The 24444-nt window shown below is 48.2% G+C and overlaps 1 protein-coding gene across 2 annotated transcripts; it reads right to left on the bottom strand.

Annotated features, from left to right (window-relative positions):
• Window positions 1-1780: 1780 nt before the first annotated feature.
• On the bottom strand, window positions 1781-23961 carry LOC112467813 (protein groucho-like). 2 transcript variants are annotated; one of them, XM_025036645.1, is made up of 12 exons: window positions 23559-23961; window positions 16433-16530; window positions 15707-15770; window positions 13784-13840; window positions 12479-12616; window positions 10569-10848; window positions 8947-8972; window positions 6164-6325; window positions 4920-5515; window positions 4318-4593; window positions 3618-4221; window positions 1781-2746 (listed from the first exon to the last, which is right to left on the bottom strand). In XM_025036645.1, exons 1-12 carry the CDS (start codon window positions 23622-23624, stop codon window positions 2636-2638), a joined length of 2478 nt encoding a protein of 825 aa, XP_024892413.1. In that variant the 5' UTR covers window positions 23625-23961; the 3' UTR covers window positions 1781-2635. The 2 variants fall into 2 exon arrangements, with proteins under 2 accessions (XP_024892413.1, XP_024892414.1); XM_025036646.1 differs by having other exon boundaries at window positions 13796-13840.
• Window positions 23962-24444: the final 483 nt, after the last annotated feature.

Genomic DNA, 24444 nt, shown 5'->3' with positions numbered 1-24444 from the left:
GGGCGGAGTGATGAAGAGAGAGAGAGAGAGAGAAAGAGGACACGCGTTGGCGCGTTTATTAGTGTCCAATTGTAATGAGGAGAGCTGTGTGGGGGCAAGCGCGAAAGCGAGCGCGTGAACTCGCTCATTTGCGTGCCTGTTAATTTGTCGCGTTGTGTGCGCGCTGCCGCCGCGCCGCGCCGTGCCGTGCCGGTGCCGCGCAGAGAGTTGCCGTCGACATGACGGACAGAGGGAAAATTAGCTCTTTGTACGAGTGCCACCAACTGTTGGATCGCGTACTGCCAGAAGGATGCCGCCCGACGACGATGACGATGACGATGGCGCGCCGTGCGGATAATCACATTCGCAATAATCTTCGAATCAACTTGAATATACTTTAGCAGTCATTTCCGAGCCGCGAGGGACGGCGAAAGCGAAATATTGAGATAAAAAAAAGGCAGAATTGAAACGGAAGGATTATGCAGCCGATTGTTGTTACACGTATTTGTCGCGGACATTATTTTATAGGCCGTCGCGAGCAACGCGACGCGATAAGTTTACGCACGCGAATAATCCGGCGCGAATAAACTGCGGTAATACGCTTCGCGCGTAACCTGCCCCGTTGCCCATCGTCGAATTAACCGTAATAACCGACGCATTTAGCCGCGATATACAAATCTCGCGGCTCCAATAGTCGCCACCACCACCATCACCACCACCACCACCGTCATCTCCTCCTCCTCCTCCACCTCCTCTTCTATCTCTTCCTCATCCCCGTGGTCGTCCCTCCCCGATCCCTTGCCGCGTCATTCCTGCACCGCGCTCGCTCGCGCGCGCCGCATATGATTACCATGCAAATACGTCCGGCAAAACCCGCGTAAAACCACACTCCCGCCCCCCTCTCTCTCTCGCCCCCTCCGTCATCGCAGCCTCACCCTACCCGACTTTATTCCTCCCTCGTCCGTGCGATCCGTGCTAACCCCTGACCCCTCTTCTCCCCTGCCGAAGCGACCGCCACCCGGTCACATATGCAAAACGTGCCACTATTATAATAACATTACGCCGATGAACCTTCCATTGAACGCGTGCATGCATCGCCTCGCTAATTATACACCGGGTGGGCGCGGACTCGCGCGCGGATTCACCACGCGATACGAAGGCGTAAATACAATCGTTTTGACTTCGACTATGCTCGACGCGTATATTTTTCTCCTCCCTTTTTTTTTTTAAAAGGTGGCTTTTTTTTATACACGTATACACCCGCGCGCGCGTGGGAGGTTGAGCTCGCCCCCGATTTGTTTTCATGACAATCACGAAACCGTCAGCACGCTGCCCGCGCGACCGGCGGTGACTGCTCTCTTTTTTTTTGTTTTTTATCGGTGAAATAGTGTCGTAATTTTCATGACGATCCGCCGCGCCGCTGCCCGCGCCGTGTGCCCCGGAACATACAACTAAATATTGTTGATGTCTCTTTTTTGCGCTAACAATGTTCGCGTGGATGGAGTAACGAGTGGTCCTTGTTTTTTTTATTTCCACCGACACCTGCCCGCTGTGTGCGCAGCCCCGATTTTTATCGGCGTGCCGGCCACTAATCATTTTGTTTTTAACAGTGCGACAGGTCATCTCGCCGTTTCGCCCCAACCCCCCTTTTATCATCACTAACTTTTCGCATTTTCCTGGATGCCGAATTATGTCGATGCGTCAAGCAAATTAATAGCAGCGATGAGGGATACTTTATTTTTCTACGTAGATAAAAGTGAAGATTTGGGAAGGAGATATTAAATAAGGACAAGATAAGCCATTCTCAATTATCGTATGCCATTTATTCGATCGATTTTTTTCACGTCTTGACCTCTTGTAAATGTCTTGATCTTGAGATATTTACAATTGTCACATCTGTCATCTCGCTCTCTTACGGTGTAGTAGAAAAATATCACGGTATACTTAAAACCTGTTATTTACAAAATGTACAGATAAGAGACATGAATAATCACAATCAACGAGCGATCGTGCGCACCAAGCGAAACGGATCGCAATGGCATGTAAAAATACGAAACAATCGGCAGTAGGGGCAGTAAACACAACTTCTTCATTCCGAGCGTTATATTATGAAATTTTACGAGTTTAAATCAATATTGTTTCACTGTTTGAAACGAGACAAATCCTTTATTCATGAAAGACGGCGATTTTCTATTCTATCGCAATCTGACAAAAGAATAACAAGTGTAAATAATCTGCAAATATTTTATTAGAAATTATTAAAGAGAAAAAAAATACTTCTCTCTGTCAAATCTTCAAAATAACCTCGTGAAATGATGTTATCGCGTTCTCACTAGGCTCTTATACTTATTTACGTCGTTGTATCGCAGTCTTAAGTGTATTTTCCAGATTTTTATTTTGAGGCGGGGAACATTGGCGACCATTAAAATCTGGGAAATACCGAAATTGTTCGTGTCCGTTTGGCTCGGCCTCGCGCCGACGATCCCTCTCTTTTATCAACGAGCGAGTAACAACAGCGATAACAAAGAGAACCAACAACGGTATCACATCATCCGTCGTAACCAGTCGTATAATAGTCCCGAAAGAACTCTGGGCGAGCGTTTCTGTTTCCATGGAATGGCCAGTTGATAGCCTCTCACACGGCGCTATATACGTCTCATACGTATACGATCTCGTAGACGGTGGCCTTCTTGTCGCCGGAACCGGTGACGATGTACTTGTCGTCCGTCGATATATCGCAACTAAGCACCGACGAGGATTCCTTCGCCTGTAAATATAATCGACAAACATATCGTCGAGTGAGCACGCGATAACAGTTATAACAGCGCGCTGCTCGCTGGTGCGTTGGAAGAGGAGAGAAACAGGAGAGAAGGGAACGGAGAAAGTGAGGGGGGAAAAAAGAAGAAAGAAAGATAGGACGTTGTAAAAATTCGAAAGAGGAAAGACTCGCTTGTGCTGGTTTGTGCTCGTTTTACGAAACGTCAAAAAAACGTAAACATATTTACGAGCCCCGCCACGCAGATATCTATTATTATTATTATTATTATTATTATTGTGCCACTTCGAATTCCACTCGATAACGAAATCGCACGTTCAGCACGTAGCGCACACGATTATTCATAAGCATTATAAATCAGCTCTTTTTCTGCTTATCGAGTCACGACTCGATGGCTCGTTTATATCGCGTAATTATATAGTGTTCCTTAATGAGCTGTTTCGCGATCGTCCTCGACGCCTCGTCTCGCCGTCTTGTCTCGCGCGCGTAACACCGTACTTATTCTCCGCGTGAAAGGTGCGAACGTAATTTGTGTAATTTGCACGCCGGGGCTTGTAATAAGCGCAGATGGAATCGGAATTTAAATGTCAGATGTGCATTCTTTCGTATTCTTTTAATATTCTCAAAACATTCCCGATTTGACTCGTTCGACAAATTAAATCGGTCCAATAAATTAAATACTCAGTTCTCTCTCTTCTCGCGGTTTGCGGTTCTGATAACAAAAAATGACCGTAATATGTTTAAACAGGTTTCGCGTCAATTATTACAAAGCTCCTTTCTTCATCGTTTATCGATGACAACGAGATTATGATCAATACGAATATGAAAGGAGATTATAATCAAGTAACACACACTAACTAACCTGGAATATCGATGCTCCGTAAGGAGTACGCCAGGCATTCAGCAGATTATCCTTCCCTGTAGAGACGAACCACTTGCCGCAAGAGGCAAACCTCAGCGACAGTACGCAAGACTCGTGCAGGTGTAGCTGATACTTGTCGGACTTGGTGGCGTGTAACACCTCGACGTTCGAATTCTCCATTCCGACTGCCAGCCACTCGCCGGTCGGGCAAAAGCCAAGGGAGAATATTTGTGAACTAAAATCGTGCTGCTGCAGCTGCCTGCCTTCCCGTAGATCCCAGGAACGGACGGTGTTGTCGAGACCTCCCGTCCAGAGTTTCGACCCGTCGGCGGAGATGTCGATACAGGACGCTCCATCTGTGTGTCCTTGGAATTGCCTGACCAAGGTCTGATTCTGCAAGTCCCACACGGCGATGTTTCCATCGCTGCAACAGCTAAAGCAAACCTTCGAGTCCGGGGAAATGGCCAAGGCATAACACGCTGGCGCTGAGGAGGTCAATTCGGCTTTGATCCTCGGTGTCGGACTGGCCAAATCCCAGATGCTCAGTTGACTGGCTTCGCCGCCGACTATTAACGTCCTACCGTCCGGGAGTAACTTGACCGATCTGCGTCAGAGAGAAACACGGAGCACATGCGGTTTGCGTTTATTTCTCACCAACGCATATCTCGTTTCTCAATTCGTTTCGCTCGCTATTACTGACCTGATGTAATTTTCGCGCTGCAGACAGTCGAGTTGCGAGACAGGCTTTACGTCGGTCATACCTGCTTGGCCGATATCCCAAACTTTGACGCAGCCTTTACCACCGGTATAAACATACTTGGTTGGATTCGAGATCGTCACCGCGCAGACTACTTCGCCGTGATCGAGGGTACTAATCTGACGCGCGACGCGCGGTATTCCTGGGCCCATAAGAGCGTCCTGCGGGAACGGCACTGGCTGCATCTGTCCGTCGCTCAACACATGGTAGCTGTACGCACTGCGAAATCCCGTCCGATAACGATCACGATAAGTCTCTCCCCGAACTCCGATATCAATTATATTATTTGTATAACTCAAATTTCATTTCAGACAAGATTTACATTTAGCTGATTAATTTTACTCGCAGTTCAACTTTGAAAAAAAACTTGTATCTAAATTTTAATTAATTTTATCTTATTTATTTTACCCCGTTCGATCACCACGCGTTATTAGTGACTTCTATCAGTGAAGAGATGTAGGATTAACGAACGACCGAAATTTTCGCTCGACTCGTGCATTAGAAAGTCCGGTCGGCTGATCTTTGAAATGGATATGGGTACTCACGGTTTTCCTCCTTGTGTCCCGACGGAGGTCCTCAGAGCCGCATGCGGATCGTACAGTTGTTGCAAAGCGGCGGGAGGTCGAGGTGTCGCGTAACCGTTGTAAGCGGCCATCACATCGACATGCGGATGTTGGCCGTGGGCTACCGGCGCGAGATTATGCGGCGGTGGCAGACCGGGCGGCGGATAGTGCAACGGGCTCGGGTAAGCGCCCGCAGGGGGTGGTACCGAACCGGGCGGTACCGACGGTCCTTGCAAGAGCTTGCCCGGGGTTGACGATTTTATCCCTCCGCTGATCGCCGCCGTCGCAGATCCTGACGTCGGTGTGTACGGCTTCGAAATCGGCGTCGCCGGTTTCTCGCGGTCTTCCATCTTCTTGGTCGACGGCGTGCTCGCATTGCTGCTCGTGCCGCTTCTGGGGGAATGCGGCGCCAAGTCCTTCTTCGTCACGGTTTGCACGCCGGCTCCCATCGACGGAACCACGGAAACTTTGTCGAGGCCGTTTTCGCGAGGCGATGTCACGCCGTTCATCACCGGGCTCGGACACCCGTCGCTCGCGTCATCCACTACTAGATCTTGGTCGCTCTTCTCGCCGTCACTCTGTGCGAAAGAAACACCGATGATCGCGCGCGCGATTAAACTTGTTGTCCCTCAAGTAATGTGATTTTTTTCATCGGCTACAGCGCAATATCGATCTGGTGGACGTTACCGTTCTATTATCGCTCGGGCAAAAGACCAATCAAAACGTCGATTTTAATCCCAAACTCTCCGGAAGAGCGTTGTGAGCGAAAATAAAGTAAATTTTGAAAGAAAAAATATTCTTTTCAACGAGAAAATTATGTACTGTTAAGTGAGAGAAGTGTCAACAACGTAGGGTAAGAAGAAGCGATTGGAGTCTCTCTCTCAGTTAAAGAAAAAATCAGATAAAAAATTTTCAAGACAGAAAGGGACTTTTCAATTTTCAGAGTACAGAAGAGGTTTTTGAATTAGGGGGTTTTTTGATTTTTTGTCTTGAAAATTTTTTATCCGATTTTTTCTTTTGCTAACTTAAATAACCCTTCCTATATCCGTTATTCGAATAGCAGTTTCGTGAGTCGAGACTACGTCTCGAAGGTCGATCACTAAACAGTTATGGCTATCGCCTCGTTCTACAACGAGGGTTGAATCTTGCGATTAATGATTGTACAGTTTGTTTGCACGGACCGAAGCCACACGAATGGGATAATCTTTTTATTATTAAGCACTTACATGTACGACGTCCTTACACGTCTCGTGCTCTTTCTTCATCTTCTTCATCGGGTGCAACGAGTGATCGTGGTGATTCTGAGAGTGATGAGAATGATGAGTGTGAGTCGCCTCTTGCGGCGTGCGCGATCGGTTGTACTTGTCGGCCGGCGATATCGAGCCCCGCTGTAAAACACACGCGGTGTATAGCGACGCCACTTTATTACGCGAAGGGCGGCAGATAAATGATCGCCGCGCGCATTTACGCGTGTACCCGATCGCCGAGCGAGGAACATCGAATCGTAATCTCGCGGCGAATTGTCGATATTCCACAGCTCTCTACGACGCATGATAGAGGGAGGGAAGCCAGCCTCTCCTCAAAGATAGACGTTCGCGTACGCGATACGCGGTATATGCCGCCGTAAACCGAACACGCGATACACGGGATGAAGATACGCGTCGTTCCAACGGGTTATACGGGCCTCCTCTCTCTTTCTCTCTCCCTCTCGCCCCCTCGTCTCCCACCCTGTTAATCTCCCGCGGATATCGTTAATCTCGTTTAACAACAGACACCGCGCGGCAAGTACAGGCTGGAACAACGGATTAGCCACATATTCCCTGCGGCGCCGACGAACGTGACAAAACCGTAATTACCGGCGTCGGCGCGGGTTATTATCAATCGTCACGCGAGCGCCCGCGATAATCGATTTCGACTTTACCCTACTATCGCCCGCCCCGATATCCGGACTCGTCGCGAACGTATTAAAACGTAACTTCCATCGCGTTCGGCCGCGCCGATTTTTCATCTGTGGACACTTTTCAATGAAATATCAATTTAACGAGCGGCATGAAGCGCGTCGGTATACGCGCGTACGATATAAAATCGTGTGTCTCTGGTCGACGGTGCTTCGCAAAATTTATTTATTTATTTATTTTCTATCTATTAAGCATTATTTATCATGCGCTCCGGAAAAAATCCCCTCAAACGAAGCAACGGTGTACATACATTTGAAGATAAATATGGAGTGGATGAATTGCATGATATAAATAGCGCTCGCAAACGAACGTAAAAAAAAGTGCTCAAAAAAAAAAAATGTTAAAAGAGAACGAGCCTACTCGATGATATCGTGCGCGCGCGATAGTATCTGCTAATTTACGAGTTAGCATAATTGCGGAGATGCGCGCAAACCTATACCAGACCATCGAAAATCCAGCGTAAATACAAACGTGCCGGAGAATTCGCGTAGGATCTAATATTAGCGCGCGTCTTGATGATAAATTCCCACGTGTAAGTTTTTCCACGCGGGGAGGAGGACGGAGGGAACTGGCGGAAAAGTTGGCGCTCGTCTCGTTGCTCGCGTTTCGGCGAGCCCGCATCGTCGGTCAATCTGTAATGGAATTCGGACGAGAGATGCGTAGGTAAACAAGCGCGAACGAGAGAAACGAATAGGGAAACGCGACGGCCAAAAGAGGGAAAACGGAAGAGGAGAGGCGCGGGCGCATCCGCGGTCCAGCTGCGAGAGCCGATAATGATTACAGAACGGGCGCATCGACGAAGCGCCAGCGAGAGAAGAAAAAAACCGCATGATCGCGGGGCGCGAGAGGGCGGTTGGGCCCTGGGAAAAGTGGTGCCCGCGGGGGGACGAACGGGGCGGGCGAGAAGAGAAGAAAATAGAATGGCGAGAGGCGGAATGAGAGGGCGTCGATGGGCGTTTCGCGGTCCCGCGATGATTACAGACTCGGCAAACCCGTAATACAAGATACACCCCTTCCTTCTGCCCGACGTTATTTTTTCTCGCCTTCCTTTTTACCGCGACTACGGCGCGCCAGGGCTCGCCGGCTTCGAGGGGGCACGGACGCGCGCGACTTCTTTCAGATAAAGAATGCGTACGGCGCGTCCGTTCTTGGAATCTAATTTCTAAATTGAGCGACGGTTTATCTTTCGCACACGGTGGATCACGTTGTGTCGCGTTACGTTCAATCGTCTCGCACGCACGTGTCACGCGTTCGTCACGGGAAAAAAGTCACAAGTGCGCGGAGCCTACTTCTTCAGAAGTCTCGCGATTGAGGGAAGAGAAACCGGGGATACTTGAAAATTATGCAAATAGGCTCGGTGGTAAAGTGACGCTGCCGTCCTCTTTGTCTCCCGTTCTCGCCACTTTATAACGCCCCTCCTCGCGCCCCGTACGCGAGCCGGTCGAAAGTATAAATTGCAATATGCAGCACGTATGCACTCGTACGCCAAGTACGCTGAAGCGGCGCTCGTTGCACTCTTGACGCGCGCGCGAGTCAAGTTACACGCGCGTAATGTGCGTGTAATACACGAGGCCGCGATAAGTGCCACTCGGTCGAGGGTACGTTGTACAAGCCGTACGCGTTTTCACGTATATACACCGTATAACAAAATACACATCGCTTTTGCAAAGCGCGACAAATAGTCTCCGTAAACGGTTCGCTTAACTTATGAAAGACTTTAACGAAATCTTTGTTCCAACAAGTGTTCTCTCCGCAGCGACGCAATATACGTATTCGCAGACGCAAATTTGTATTTAATAAATAATTTAAAATTAACTTCGTGGAAACTTGACTGTATCGTATATCGTATTCTCATACATTTTTATTTTGACTAATCTCTGAAATATCGACATGCCAATGCGTGCGATGCTATACGGTGAATTCCGTGTGTTCATTGGGAAAACGAGAAACGATCGCATTCGCGCAATCCTTTGAGATTCACGACGTTTCAACGTCGCAAGTTAAATAATTCATCGTGATATATATATATAATGGAAAAAGATGTTACTCACGTGTCGGTCCTCCGTCGAACTCAGACCTGAAAGCAAACAGATGCACATATAGTATCGCAATCTACGCTGCGAATCAAAACGATGTGTCTAAACATACAGGTTTCCATATGAATATACCAGATTGCTAATCGGACCCCATCACCTACGTAAATACTTCAATTTTAAAACCGTACGATCCGGTATGTTATAAGTTATATAAACGTATGTCGGTGCGATAAGATACGAAGGAATCGCGCGAGTATATTGAGAACGATCGAATGTCGAGTATCGATAAAATGTTAATAACGTGCTGCGTCGTAAAACGACGGTCAGTAGCCATAGGGGTGGGTAGAAGGGCGAGAGCAGAGGGGACGGGGGGCCCGGATGGCACCCATATAAATGATCTTCATGCATATTTATGCGCGCTTTTCGCTGAAAACCGCCGCTAGCGCGTCCGCTAACAGGGTGACGCAAACACGCTCGCTCCGCCGAAAGCGGATACCCGTAATAAAGTGCTTTGAACATTTCCCGGTGAGAGAAAAAGAGAGGTCGTCAAAAGTCTCGCCTATATACGCGCATATATATACATATAAAAAATATATATATGTGTGTATGTGTGCGTAAGTCTACACCTCTCCCGCCCTTCGTCGATCTTCGTTAACTTTGTGACGATCGGTAGACATTTTCCTCTCTCACGTGATTATGTGTAGGATAAATCAGAGACTGAAATAATTTTGCTCTAGCACTTGTTATCTCTATTCTCAAAACCACGTTGCTAAAAATCTTTAATTATATACCGAAACTGAACGCCCAAATACCAGTACATATAACCGAAATTTTCATACTGATACATATATATATTCATATACATATAACTTTTCGGTATTATAATGGATTATACACATGTATGATTGAATATCATTGAATGTTAATGTTATCAGATCAATTGGATTTGTAGTGTACTCATGATGTATATCTCACAAAGCAGGTTAAACGAACGAATTAAGATATATAAATTCGGAACTTTGCAATTAATTACGATTACGATTAATTATCTTTTTTTTTTTTTTAAATTTGCAAGAGAAACTTTAGGTCCGTTTGTCCTTGAACTTGCATTACGAGAGCAGAAACTATAATTTCATATATTAATGTTTTCAATAATATAACATAGTAATAATATCGTTATAATACCCTATAATACCGAAAAGTTATGTAACCGATATTATGTCATATATATGTTCATACCAGTTTTTTCATTTCAAATGTTATATAAAACAGAAAAATATATATATCGCTTTGCAAACAATATTTTTTATATCAATTTCACTTGTTAAATCAAACGTGACCAGAAATCGGAATTTTACTCAAAATTTTCTTTTGTTCCCGTACATTGATCGCAAAAGACAGAAAGATCAATTGCAAAGCGCTATCTTTCGAATCGCATGGAATCAAATAGCATGAAATTGTCTCAACGAATAATCGTATAATAACCGGATTTCGTCAGGATAAAAGATAATAGGAGATAAAAATTCTGAATTTATTCACAAATCTGCGAAATGCGAGAAGCGGTTTCGAGTCACCTGACATAGCGACACAATTATGCCGCATATCAAAGATATCGGGGAGTTACAGAGTCGACTTACCGCCGTTGCTCTTCAGGTCATCCGGTTGACCACGGTGGATCTCGGGTTTGACGAGCATCGACAGGGAATGCGCGGCGGCGGTCGTCCCGGGGGCCGCGCCGGCCGTCCCAGTCAATCCGAGACCGAGCAAAGCCGCGGACGCGGAAGTTGGCACCGGAAGACCGGCAGTTGGCCCCAATCCGGGAAGTCCAGGTAGACCCGGATGACCCATCGCCGCCCCCGGTGGTATTTGCTGAGCGTGCATTTGCTGAAGGAACCGCGGTATGTCTGGCCTCTGTTGCTGTAAACCGCGCGTGCAAAATATCATTCGTACAAATCGATTTTGCGCATATGCGCGGTTTTGTTGTACGTGCGAAGATTCCCAAGGACCACGATCACGAGACACGATAATGGGCCAACGAAATTGAGTTCGAAAAACTCGCTACGCTACGTAGCGAAGGTATATTTTATTACATGAAATTAAATAAAAAATGGACACGGGGAAGATGGGCAAGAGAGCGGACGATAATTCAACGTGATTGCTTAGAATAAAATTTCTGACTGGTATCGCGAATATACGGAGATGACGTTAAAAAATATATCGCCCTCCTGAAACGTTCGCGTAGGATAAAAACTCGCGCGTTATCTCCGATCGCGAGATTGAAAAATCGCGCGACCCTCGCGGCGGAATGCCGGTGCACGTCGAAAATCGCGGCGTTCGTTTCCGGCGCGTGAAACGAAACGTAATAGTCCCAAACGAGGTTTAACGCGCCGTGAATAATACGCGCAACGCGTGTGGCGCGGGAACAGAGAAAGCAAGCGGGAAGAGAGAGAGAGGAAGATCGGAGAGCCCCCCGCGACCGCGTCATCGCGTTTCGCCCGAGGTGAGCGGGAGGAAGATGGAAAGGGGTCGTGAAGGGAGGGGGCAGGGGGGGACAAGTGGGGGATGGAGGACTATACGTTCCTCGCGCAGTGTTATTAAACGAAATATTGATTCAACCTCTGTTTACCGAATAATACATATTCATGAGGGTTAGCGCTTCTGTCTATTTGCCTTCATCGTCCCTTCGGTCTGCGCCGCACACCCTTGCCCTCCGCGCGCGCGGCGTTTTGTGTGCCACCACCCCCGTCTCCCCCGTACTTTCCCCGTCGTCGTGCGAATCCCTTCGCCACGAACCCCTACTCGACAGCCCGTAACATACTAGCACGCTAATTATATTCCCGCGTATATATACAGCGACGCGCGTCGCGTAATGACAGATTGGCGAGATTGCGGTTTGGTGCCGCAATCGGCCTTGTCCGAGCGATCATTTTTCCCCGCGCGGTCTCGTCGCGATAAAAGGCGTCTCGATTGGACGCATCACCGCGAGTTAAATCTAGCTAATGTTTTCGCTCCGCGCGTGATTTGGCATTAATTTATCGATGGGAAACACTTTGCAAAGTGAGAAGATATTATGCAAACGTAATAGAGAAATTATTTCCATCGCGAAACCGATATTTGTGTCAATAATTCGACATTTAGAAGATTTAAACGAGAACATTATACATTAATTTTCGCGATGATTCAACCTTAAGCATCAACTTCTCTTTCGGCGTATATGCCTGTCTCAACAATGACAAGTCCTCGGGACTGAGAAATTATTCGAATCATGCGCGCGAGAATCAACTCGGAATTTAATTATACGCGACGCGTCTGCCGAATGTCAACTCCGTTTCGGTTGCGCGCGCAATTGCGGTTTTATCATCGCGGCTGTGGAATAAAGAAAATCTGGCACGCCATGAAAAACATAACGATGGCGAAATAATAACCAAGATAAAATAATTATTCATGTTATATTTGTTATATTTTTGCCGGAAGGTTTGGAAATTATAGGATAGCTTGTTCGCGTACAATGTGTATGTTTCTCATTAAATTATATTTATGTACTTACTCCCATTATGGTATTTAATTCAGCCATCGTGACTTGCTTCGCCCTATCAAAGGCAGTAGCGATCGGTTGTTGATGATCTTGAGGGAGATATGGTATGACTTGAGTGAGGAGTGCACTCAGACGTTTAGCTATCTCCGTCTGTAACGATGATAAAAGTATACGATAAATGGAAAATATAATTACGATAAAATAAATCGAAGAAATCTATTACACATATAATCCGTTATAGTATATTTGATACGTTGGACTAGACGGTTAGAACAGTTTAAAGATTTAACATTTATTCTGTCGTAAAAAAAGACGGGATTAATAAAAAGGCTCGTGTGAAGAGAAAACTCGACGTCACGGATCCTCTCGATTATTTTCGGTGCTTATTGCGAATACGCGTTTTAGCCAATATGGCTCGACAGGCGGATTAAGAATTCTCGGAAACGAGATAGAATGTGGGACGCGCACGCGGGGGTAATAGCATATAATAGTTTAAATCTCAGCTGCAGTCTCGGCTGGTGCCCCCGGCCGCATATCTCAACGGACGGAGAGACGCGTCGAGTGAGTAATGAAAGCGCGAGTTAGGCGGTGACCACCTAACGCTTCGTCGTCTTAAACGCGCGAGTAACGAGCGAGGCTGGCTACATATTTCCGACCGGGAGGCGATCCGCTGTCAACGGGGCGTTCCTCTATTTTCGTCGCGTTCGCGCGCGCAGTTCCTCGCGACGCGGCGCGGTAGTTACGATCCGTGCGTATACGCGCACGCGCGCGTATTCCGAGAATAAAGCACTCGTGAAACGTGTAAGACGCACGAAATAATGAGACGATATTTACGGAGCCGAGCCCTTCCACCGACGCGACGACGATTCTCTCCGCCGTCCTCCATGAGAATCTCGAGATGCATTCGCCGTTCTTTGAACCTGATGGCCCAACGGCAACGTGTTTGCCGGACATTGGGTCATAAATAAGCGAATGGATATATCGAGAGAGACAAATATAGATATAGATAGAGAAGTCTATTTTATTCTAGGCACACAAGAAGATTGTAGAATTGATATCACGATATCAGAAGATAAAGAAGATAAGGTAGTCAACGAGTAAAGTCGGAAAAATTATGATACATATAAGAATAAAATGTAATGAAGATTTATAGAAGCAGAATGCTCGCGCGCGCGCACACCCAAGTGTAATGATAGTATTTGGAAAACAAAACTGCCTTAATGTATAAATAGAGCGCAAATAATAAAAAAAATTTAGATTAAAAAAGCCGAATTTTTCCTCGGCAACCCCAAAAGATCGGAGTAGAATGAAACTTACGTTCAAACTCACCTGTTTGTGCATCTCCACATTTAAACCATAAGACATCTCGTAATACTGCAACAGAGAAATTTTCCATAATACATTTCAGTAATTAACTATAAAGCATCGTATGGCAATTTGCAAATTTCCAGAGATTTATTTTTCTAATTAATTAGGAAATCAATGCAACTGGCAATTTCCCGTGATGTAATTAATTAAGAAATCAACATTTCTCGGCAACTAGGGGAGAAATAGGGGATGTTTTTCGAGGGTGGCGATTGCATCGCAAACCGTCAGATATTTCCTTTAAATCCTCCTGCGGCCGGTTCGAACAGAGAGCCGTTTCAACTACACTAACGTGTTATTAATTATTGCTAATCGCGATAATGTACTCCAGTCCGCCGAGTGTATTTGAAAGGTGGGCCACAGTTGCAGTTGCAGTTGCAAAGAGAAAGAGAAATAGAAAGAGAGAGAGAGAGAGAGAGAGAGAGAGAGAGATGGCGCGCGCGAGTGAGAAGTACGAGACGAAGAGGCGAACGCGTGTAAACGCGCACCGTCCGGGTTACAGGTTCTTAATTTTACGGGCCATTAGCCCAGTAATTACTCGAGCGAATTAATTGCGCTTGTAAGTAAGTTATTTCACCCGGGAGATAGACACGGTGGCGGAGGTGAAGGCAGAGAGGGAAGAGATAGGACCCTGGAAACGACTGCCGGGGGATGGAGGGCGCGCTAACGGAGACTGTTGAGATCGGCCGGCTGTAGCGGCAACGGCATCGGCCAATGGCACACTCTTTCCCCGGGGGCAACAACGTTCGTTCGTTGCGGCGAGCGGTGCAACATCCTTAACGCGCGTTAACGAGGACAGCGTCGCGCATCGGCGGCGAACGGTGGTGAGAAGAGAAGAGAAGAGAAGAGAAGAGGAGAGAGAGAGAGAGAGAGAGAGAGAGAGAGAGGGAGGGAGCATTTGTATCAAATGGACTAAAGCAGAGATTAATTGCGTTTAAAGTAGTGCGTGCCTACACGCCGATTAGGTCGACAAATTAAAACGGTAACGGTAAATCGACGGCCACGAGCGTAAAGCTCGCGCAACGACGCCGCGTTTTCGATTTAATTATCGCGATGCTCCCGATGAAGAGGGTAAATAAGGGACTAACGGCGTAACGCGGATGTTGCGCGATCTCGAAATTGTTGCCAATTTGTATAATGGCGATTAGAAAATCTGAGGTTTATTTTCAATTCAATTTAGCGTCATTTCCTATCGCTTCTTCGATCCTTCAGTCGCGTGAAGAAATTTCAGAACCCTTCCCCGAGTGATCGAGGATACTTTTTCCCTCTCACGGCTTCTTGAAAGTTCATAAATAACTCTTCGTCGCGGCGGCGCCTCGTCCGTTTCTTTTCTCTCTTTGGTGTCGCGCTGTAGGAGAGCGCGGTGGTGGGCCGATCGCGGGTGCGAGACGCATGGATAGGAGAAGACGCTCGAATATTAACGAGACGTAGACCGCCGCCGTCGTCGGCCGCCATGACCTAACCAGCGTATTACTCCGTCATTAAACGTGCGAGACAGCTGCGCTTGTGTGAGCATTGTAGACTAATTCGATGAGAGCCACTGGCTCTTAGAGTCATTAGCTATGCACGAGCGCATACATACATATACATGTATCTGTAGTATATCTGACTACGTTACGCGCAACGTAACGAGCCAATGTAAAGCCCCGACCCCGACACCGACTTGGAGGATGCAATTAATGCTAAGAAGCCGAGGTGGTTTAGCGGTCGAGCGAGCATGATTATTCTGGATACGGGAGACGAGGGAGAGAAAGAGAGAGAGAGAGAGAGAGAGGGAAAAGGAGGAGGAATACGGAGGCAAGAGGTAGTCGAGGGAAACGTTACGGCGTCTAACTGGCACGTCTAACTTTACGACGCAGCGATGATTGCACTTACCATCACGTAGTGACGCTGAATCTCGATCTTGTCGTTAGCCAGTTTCTCGCAGTCTAGCTTCAGCCTGCGGAAAGAGAGAAAGAACATAACGTGAAACGCATGCGAAAACAGTCGACTCGTCTATAGGTTGATTCGAATCAAGGAAGAGAGACGAGAGAGGAGGAGACGAGGGAACGAGAGAACCGCGAACCGCGGAAACCGCGTTCTCTCTTTCTCTTTTCGCGAATAGAATATGCTCCGTACGTGGCGAGCGAAAAGAAAAAAAAGAAAAAGCGAAGAAAAGGAAGAAACCGTCTGTCGGACAACGAGAAAAGTTTCGATCCGCGCGCGCGCCCGCCCGCGTGCACTGCTGAAAAATGCAAGGCCCGTCTTTCCTGGCGTTTGTGAAACTCGAGAAGCTCGAGTTCGTGTATTCGCGAGCTGCCATTACGTATCTGTCGTGGCAAACTACGTTTGCAGGATATAGCGTGCACTCCGCCGAGCGCCCGGCAGCTGCGCCCGTTCCCAGACCTTTTTCTCTCCGCAAGCGCGCGATACGACTTTGCCGCAGTCCTTACGCGCGCGTTTCCGCGTTTCAGACAAAAGTAAGAAGGAAAGAAAGGGAGAGGAGAAAGAAAGAGAGAATCGAACGTCGCAAACGGCAAAGTGCTTCTTTTTTCCCTCGCGGCGCGATGTCGGAGCCACGATATCGATGTCGGCAAAAAGCACATGATCGCTGATACTCACGAGTGATACTGTGCCTGCAGAAAATTGAACTCCTCCTTGATCCTGTCGCAGGACTCAGCGATCGTGAACTTGAACGGCTGGTTGGGTTGCGGCGGGCCCTGCGGACAAAAGAAAAAAAACAAACGTGAGAAACCTCGCGCTAGTCGGTCTAGCCGGTACGACATGTATGTATCAATATCAATCGATCCGTGTCCCAGAAACGTCGACGGATCGATCGATCGCTCCACCTCTCCCCCTCCCTCGAGAGATCTCTCCCATCCCGAATAATTAACTCCGTACAGCTGTTCGACCGCGAAAGGGCAGGGGGTGGCGCCGTTCAAGCGAAAGTGATACGAGGCTCGCGGTAGATTGGAGCACATGAGGGAGGGGGCGAGGGTTCATAGTAGATGGTACAGATGTAGACGCGCGCACACGTAAAACGCGTGTACGTGCACGCGCGATTACACGTAGTCGGCCCGGCAATCGGTTATCGTCTCTCGAGCCCGAGAGAGCTACGGTGCAACGGCAGCTCTCACGTGCGCGCGCGCGCGCGCGGAGAGAGAGCAAGTGTTAATTACATGTTTGCGGTGTCCGCGAGGATTACACGCTACAACCGAAACTATGAGCCGCCTGGGCTGTGTCGCGTACGAATACGTGCGTGTGGGTGATAAATATATATATATATATATATATCGTTAACGACATCCTCCGTAAGCGGACATTGCGTCCTTCGGCGGATCCGTAAATTACCCGGCGCGGCGAGCGACGACATTGATATCTGTTGACGGCGTCATGTGGAGAATTAACGTTTGTCCGACTTCTTCATCTAAACTAATGACATACGTTGAACTTAACAATGAATGAATGAATTCTTGACTCGAAACAATAAGCGCGGTGTTTCAAGGCGTCGCCGCTCTCGGCAGGAAGGGTCAAAGTCATTCGATCTCTCCGGAGAGGAGAGAGACGCAACGCGCGTGTCCCGCCAGTGCGGTCGAGGGCCGTATTACGAACCAGAACTCGCTAAATTCTCGAAATTGGGATTGGAGCTGAGACGCGCGACAATGGCGCGGGCGAGCGTGAGAAGAAAGGAGAGTTAGGTAGGTAGATAGGTAGGCAGGCAGGCAGAGAGGAAACGGATAGTCGGATGGAGGTCGCGGTGAGAGGAAGAGAGGAATTGCGGGTAGAAGAGGAGGGAAGGGGCGGGTGTCCAAAGGTGGCCACGACGAGGGAAGTTGCGGTTTTCGCGGTCGCCGTGGTTGCGGCTTAGGCAAATTGAGATAGTTCGCAAACCACCGACCAGCTGACCTGGCCGTCACGCCAGGATGCGCCAGGATGGCACATGCCGCACGCTGCACGCTACACCGCCTCTCTCTCTCTCTCTCTCTCTTTCTCCCCCTCTCTCTTTCTCTCTCTCTCTCTAACTCTCTCTTTCCCTTTTCCTCTCGCGAGGATCTAGCGGATATCTCGACGCTCTCATGACGCTGCTCCGCATATCGCCTCCATTCAATCATTCATAAATCTCTATGATCACGAGACGAATGTAACCGTTAGTGCACAGCAGTACCGATGCCGATGTCGATACCGATTCCGGCGATATCGTAGGCGCGATCGAGTACCACTGGCGGCCGGGCAAACAGCACTGTATCGTATTTGTGTGCTTAGCCCGGCAAATGTTAGCCAGCATATCGCTTATGGTGCTTGTTGAGCGAGGGTGATGGTCGATAGTTTCCGTAGCGGAGGCGACGGCGGCGGCGGTGGCGGCGCGGCGGGAAGGGCGAAGAGCTCGCTCTCTCGTAGCGGTATAGGTACTCGGCGTCGCGTTCGCGTCAGTTTAACGCCGATCCGACGACATGGGCACGAACGAACGAACGAGCGAACGAGCGAACGAGCGAACGAGCGAGCGAGCGAGCACGAACGCATACGTCGTGTTTGTCCATCCGTCCATATAGGGCCGTGTTTGTCCTTGCCTCTCGCTGTTTGAAGAACGTCGGGATCCCGGTCTGTGCAAACTCCTCATTATTGTGAACAGTGTACACGGGGCATAAACGCGCGTGCGCGCTCGCTCGGCCTGCCCGAAGTTACACGTGTCAAGTCGCGCGTCACGTGCGCGCACACACGATCGCGATACCCTTTTTCCTCTCTTTTTTTTTCTCACTTGACGGGAGCAAAACGCGGCGCGTTGGCCCGCGCGACAAAAACGATCCCCCTCCGTCGCGTCGCTTTGAAAGCAAAAAGTCACGGAATCTCTAGAGAGAGAATTTTCGTGATTCCGCTCGCGTCGTTTCTCGCGCGCTCCTTTTGTCAAGATTTCTTTTACGACCGATCACAGCCGATGTTAACGCGACGTTCTTTCAAAATGAGACGCGTTTAAGTCTAAATACGTTTACGAGATAACGCGGTGATTTAGAACTCCATTGTGGTTGAATTAACGACCGTAATTAAGTCAGCCGGATTGCGTCACCTATAACGCGTGTGCCAAAAAGCTTCTTATTTGCCGCGCCGTCGTCGGTCGACTAATTGCGCTTAAGAATCGCTCAGTGTCAATATTTTACATTAACGTTGAAACATTTCGAAGAAAAAATTCAACGAGAACGGCGAGAATTTGAACAAGTTGGCCGGGCGTTTTAATACTTCTTATCTGACGGCTCCGCCGGGCCTTAAATTGGTAGATGTCGACAATCAAATCACTCGAGTCGAGTTACGAGCTCGGCGGTTTTTCCAGATTGATTAGCGACGATTAATTAAATAGTTAAATACACTCCCGACATTAACGTCGCGCCGCTTCGACGCGATAGAAATCTTCGTGCTCGACGAACCCTCACGGTCACTAATTAATCATAGACAGACTCCGTGATAAAAGATAATTTTACACGTCTAGACGCGAGATAGACTCGGCGAAAAAACCGCAGATATAAAAACGTAGAAAAAAGAACGCGTGACAAAAAGATGTATAGATGAAGAGGCAAACAGAAGCGATATTGAAACTCCCTTTTTTATGCGCGCATGGACAGTTTTTGCTAATTCAACAGTCGATTATAATTTCAGACTTGATGATTAATTCTCTTATATTAAAACATATTTCTTTTTTTTTTTACAAAATACAATCTTTAACATCACAAGGTATGAATCTCGTCAGAGACTCGTATCATCTTCTTAGAAGATGTTCTGTTCAACAGTTGAGTGAATTGCTGCTGCTTATCCACGTACCTATGCACTTATCACAATAATTTTTTTATATAATTTTAATAATTTTTATTACCAAATGGCTTTCAACACCTGAATTACGACCCAACGATTTAATACGCTATTTCGCTATTCGCGGATCGTGACAATAGTAATCTCTCTATCGTATTTTGAATCAAAGTTTTTTTCCCCTGGGAAAGAATATTCCGGGACGTGCCACCTTTTCGTGGAGTGCGAACACATAATGACCGGCTTTATTATTAGTGTAGCAAAGATCAGTGTAAGCTCCATATATATCTTTAAATACAAGACTTCGAAGATCCTCGATTCGATCCGGGCAATAGATCTAATTTCTATATAGGACAGTCGTTTCGAGGGACGCAGGATCGTCGGTTTAAAGGGCTCAACGTTACCACAAGAGCCCGATATACGTGTGTATACGTCTGTGTGTATACAAAGAGGAAGGTATAGGAGAGCGGGGCAAGGAGTATCCGTTGAAACTTTCCGCCTGGGGTTTCGTAATGATCGACGGGCCGGTTTGCCCGGAAATAATATTTGTACAGCTTGTACGTAAACAGCCCTGGCGGCCCTGCGCAGAGTGCCAATAACCACCGCCTGTGTCAACTCGGTCAAGCACCAGAGCGTCACGACGAGGATGACGACGACGACGACGAGAGCGACGGTGACGGAGTCATGATACCAATCGTCTCCGAAGATCGAAAGCGTTGGTGGCACGGTGACAATGACGATGACGGCCGAGAGTCACCAAATCCGCTCGACAGTTTGGTCGCGACAGATATAAGTAGCGTAATATTTACGTTATTTTCTCTTCGCGATTTACATCGTACGAGACGCGAATTAATCGAGAGCGCGTCGGACCACTTTCCGATAAATCAGTAAACTCGTTACTATCATGTAAAGACGTGACTCAGTGCTCGCGTGGATTACACGTGATAGTCTTCGAAAATTGAAGGCGTTCCATTGTCGACGCTCAATCGACTCCACTTGCGTTATTGCGCGTCACTGCGCGTGATAACAGATTAAAATTGTACGGCGTGTTGTTAAAAAAATGTGACGCATCTCACGTCTCGTTCGCGCACAATTTTCATCTGAGATTCTCAACGCGTATGAATTCAGTGAGAATGAGAGAGAGAGGAAGAAAGACAGAAGACGAGGTGGCCAACTGTTTGCACGTGACGAGATTTATAATGCTCGCGCCAATTGCACGTAACACGCTTCGCTCATTCCACGGTGTAATTCATCGCGGTGTAATTACCAATGCATATTGCGGTTCTGCGGAAGCGCGCGCGAGCGGGCGAGCCCGCGGCCCGCAAATTTCGTGGTGCGCGAGCGATATCGTTCGGCGGTATCTCTCTCCTCCTCTTCCTCCCTCTCTCTCTCTCTCTTCCCCTGTCTCGTCTCGATTTCAATTTTGTCCCCATCTCTTCTCGTCGCGCCGGCAAATAATTACAACGGCAGATCGGTCTGTGTCGTCGCTGGTGGAACGCTAATGAGATATCGCTCCACCGCGCGCCTGCGAAAGTATAAGCGTAGATAAAAAATGACACAAGCACGAGGAATAAGTAGAACGAATATTTTATATGTTTAATATAAACAAATGCAAGTGCTTTTGGTTAAATTAACCGATCGTCCGAGTATAATCCTGCTTTCCCCGGAGCGAAAGGTCGCCTCGTCGCTAAAACATGATTCCTCAGCATGAGCGAAGATTAGCGAGAAGATACAAGATTAATACTTTGAGGAAAACGTCACGATGATGGAAAAATCCGCCGCGAAGTCTCGGAATACCTGACGCGCGTTTATTTTCGCCTTGGCCGCGGAAACGCGTCTCCTAAGACGATCGGTGGCGAGTCCGTTCTCCTTTTTTTTTTCTCCCCTGCGTGTCTATTTTCCCACTTTTCCGTTTAACTCTTTTTTCTCTCGTCGCTCCGCTTTTCCGGACGCGGGCGCGGGTAATCATCGGAGCGCGCGCTGGCAGCTATATAGATATGACGCAATTGCGGACCACCAGGCGCGGGGCGGCTCCGGGGTGGCCCTCTTGTGTGCCCTCCCTCCCTCCCGCCCTTCCGCGTCGCGCCGCGATATATAGATTTATTTTCGTCGTTCGCGTACGAGCTTTTCCGCTTCGGCTCGCCGGGTGTTTACAGTCGAATGAAAATTTGCTCGGCGGCCAAATATTTTTCCGTCATCGTCGGCTCGGCTCTGTCCGCGCGCGTGGTCCGGGTTTCCCCCCCCCTCTGCTCCTCCTTCCCCGCTCTCAACCCTCCATATAACGTAGGTCAATTTCATCCGGCGCGTATTTATGCGCGGGTTGCGCCCAGATACTTAGCGCAGGTATCTGTGCGTGCGTGCGTGCGTGCGTGACGAGGGCGCGGAACTATCAAGCATTAGTCGAAAGGGGGAAGGGGAAAACGTAGGGGAATCGCGGTAGAAAAATAAATAATTGCCGGAAAGAATTTATTGGTCTAAGCTCTCCGCGCGCCGTCGCGTCGGTCGGCCTGGAAAACGTCCGCCGCGTCGGCTCGGCCCGCCGCTACTTTTTAATTATCTCGTTAGCCCGCGGGGAGTGACGTTGACAGCGGTGGAGAAATAATACGATTCCTAGGTACGAGCGATGTGTATCTGTGGTAATAACCGCGCGGCGGATAGATATCGATCGATTAACTCGAAATAACGCGGTTTCGCAGACACGTCCGAGCGCAACGGGGAAATAAAAGAAGGAGGAGCGTATAATTTTCTTCGCGATTGATCATCGCAGATAGATACAAATAGATTAATCTGTCTTTATAATTGAACTCCCCGCAAGCTCAGGAGGACGGAGAGGCGAGGTATAAATCCGAAGAAAGCGTAAAAGGAATGCGAGAGAGGATACAGCTGGGCAGAGCGAAAAAAAAAAATTGATAAGGACCATGATCATCAACGGCGACCCTCGTTTCACAGCATAATCGTGTTACTTCGGCTTGAAATTTCAAACTTCTACGGTATTTCGGAACACGTAGGACGTCTCCAAATAAATGCGAAGACTGGTCCCCTGAGTGAAAAGTTCGGAAATATTTACGGGATCACAATGGGAACGAGACGGAAAGAAATACCTGTCTATTCGGAAATGGAAAAAGTTGGGAATTTTCGAGAAATGTTCGACCACAATAAGTTGACTCGTCAACTTCATCGAGTCTCACCGCCGCCGTTTCCCGCGTGTCGCGTAATCTTTATGGCGTTTGCGTTTACGGACTTTATTCCTCGTTCAGTTTGTAGATAAGGCAAATTACGCGAAACGCGAGACTTTTATCTTATCAATGTGTGGAGTGTCCTTCGCTAATCGCGTTTCCTTCGGAGAGTACACAATTTCGAGTCGAATTCCCTTTGACGGCTGATCGTCGCGACTGACCGTGGGCTTTCGACGTTGCGTATCCTCGTATATTAAATTATTATTACCGATCGTTCGATTGAGATTTTTAAGTAAATTGATTAAAATTCCTTTCAACAAGGGATAATGGAACCGAAGGGTATCATTTGTTTCTCTCACTGGGCTCTTGATCCCGAACTGATTCTGAATCTTGAATTTTTTTTACGACTTAGAAAATTGCCTCGGTATTTCCGCGAAGAATTCAATCGACTCGAAGATGCTCAATGGAATCCGGAGTAAGTCCCCTTGTATACGAGTGAACATAAGAAGTATGAATGGTATACGAGTGTTTTAAGAAAAAATTGGCGATGTAAGCTGAAGTTAATAAATTGATTGATCGACGTAAGTAATCAGGAAACGATCCGCGTGAAAAAAAAAAAAAAAATAAAAGAACGATCAAAGGCGCTCGCTCGGCGCTCGACATTTCGGAGGGAATAGCGTCCCCTGGATTTCCCGCGTCCCGCCCAACAACGTCTTCCCAATCCCCGCGGACCCCGACGAAGGAAAGAACAAAAGAAGGGTCTCTCGTATTATACGTACCGGATGTCGAGCCGCGGCCGCCACGGCCGCCGCCGCCGCCGCGTTCATAGTGGCGCCGGGGTACATATCTGAATATCCTGATTGACTCTTCTTCTTGTTTTTTTTTCCCTCCTTTTACGTTACACGTCACTACCGCGCCTCGTGAAGAGCGAGTCTCTCGCCGTCGCACATCACAGCCGCGAAGCGTGCGTAAACGAAAAATTGGGGGGAGAGAAAAACAGGGTCCGAGGGAGGAGGGGGAGGGAATCAATTCACCCTCGCACTCATGTCCAGCCTCGGGGTGGCGGCCGAATTCAAGCTGACGCGAACTGCACGTGGGGCATCCGCGAGTCGCGCATGAGTAAAACGGCGTTCCTGCATGCGCCCGCACGGAAAACCGCGGGCATTAGACGCGACTAAATTAACGGGCGACGTGCGCGATACGATGCGCACCCGACGACGCGCGTGTGTCAACTGAGCCGGAGCCGCGTCGCCGACGCGGACGCGGCCGACGTCGGCGAAGAAACGTTCGGCCCGCCACCTTCCGGGCGCCAGGTGTCGCCTCGGATGCGCGCCCTCCACGTGCTCTCCGCCGAAGGAGGTACTTCCGACGACGCTTCCGTTTTGGATGACGAACGGCTCTTCGACGAACGTTGCTTTTTTCCTTCTCGGCCAGCTCCGCCGGGAAAAAGCGATTTTCCTTAATCGTTCGTGTAATTCCGAACTTCTCTTTCGTCGCTTTCGAAAACAAAAGTCCGCGGGGGTCACTTCTCGAAGATTACTTAAATTCGGATATGCATACAACATGGGATGTTTTCTTTCACGCCTTATAGTTGTAGATTCTTCGGTCGCCTCTCTGGAGTCAATTGAATTCGTCACGGTGTTGCGAGACGAGACGCCCCGCGGA

Source organism: Temnothorax curvispinosus, unplaced genomic scaffold (assembly GCF_003070985.1).
Source record: "Temnothorax curvispinosus isolate PA1 unplaced genomic scaffold, ASM307098v1 QBEX01017816.1, whole genome shotgun sequence".
Classification (NCBI taxonomy): Eukaryota; Metazoa; Arthropoda; class Insecta; order Hymenoptera; family Formicidae; genus Temnothorax; species Temnothorax curvispinosus.
This window is presented reverse-complemented; position numbering and strand designations above follow the sequence as displayed.

What these genes read in the sequence shown, in the direction of transcription:
- LOC112467813 (XM_025036645.1), bottom strand. Translation starts at nt 23,624, where the DNA reads ATGTACCCCGGCGCCACTATGAACGCGGCGGCGGCGGCGGCCGTGGCG. An exon ending in AATTAAATACCATAATGGGA is followed by an intron (nt 10,849 to 12,478) that starts GTAAGTACATAA and finishes CGCGGTTTACAG; the next exon opens with CAACAGAGGCCAGACATACC. An exon ending in ACGGAGCATCGATATTCCAG is followed by an intron (nt 2,747 to 3,617) that starts GTTAGTTAGTGT and finishes TTATATTTACAG; the next exon opens with GCGAAGGAATCCTCGTCGGT.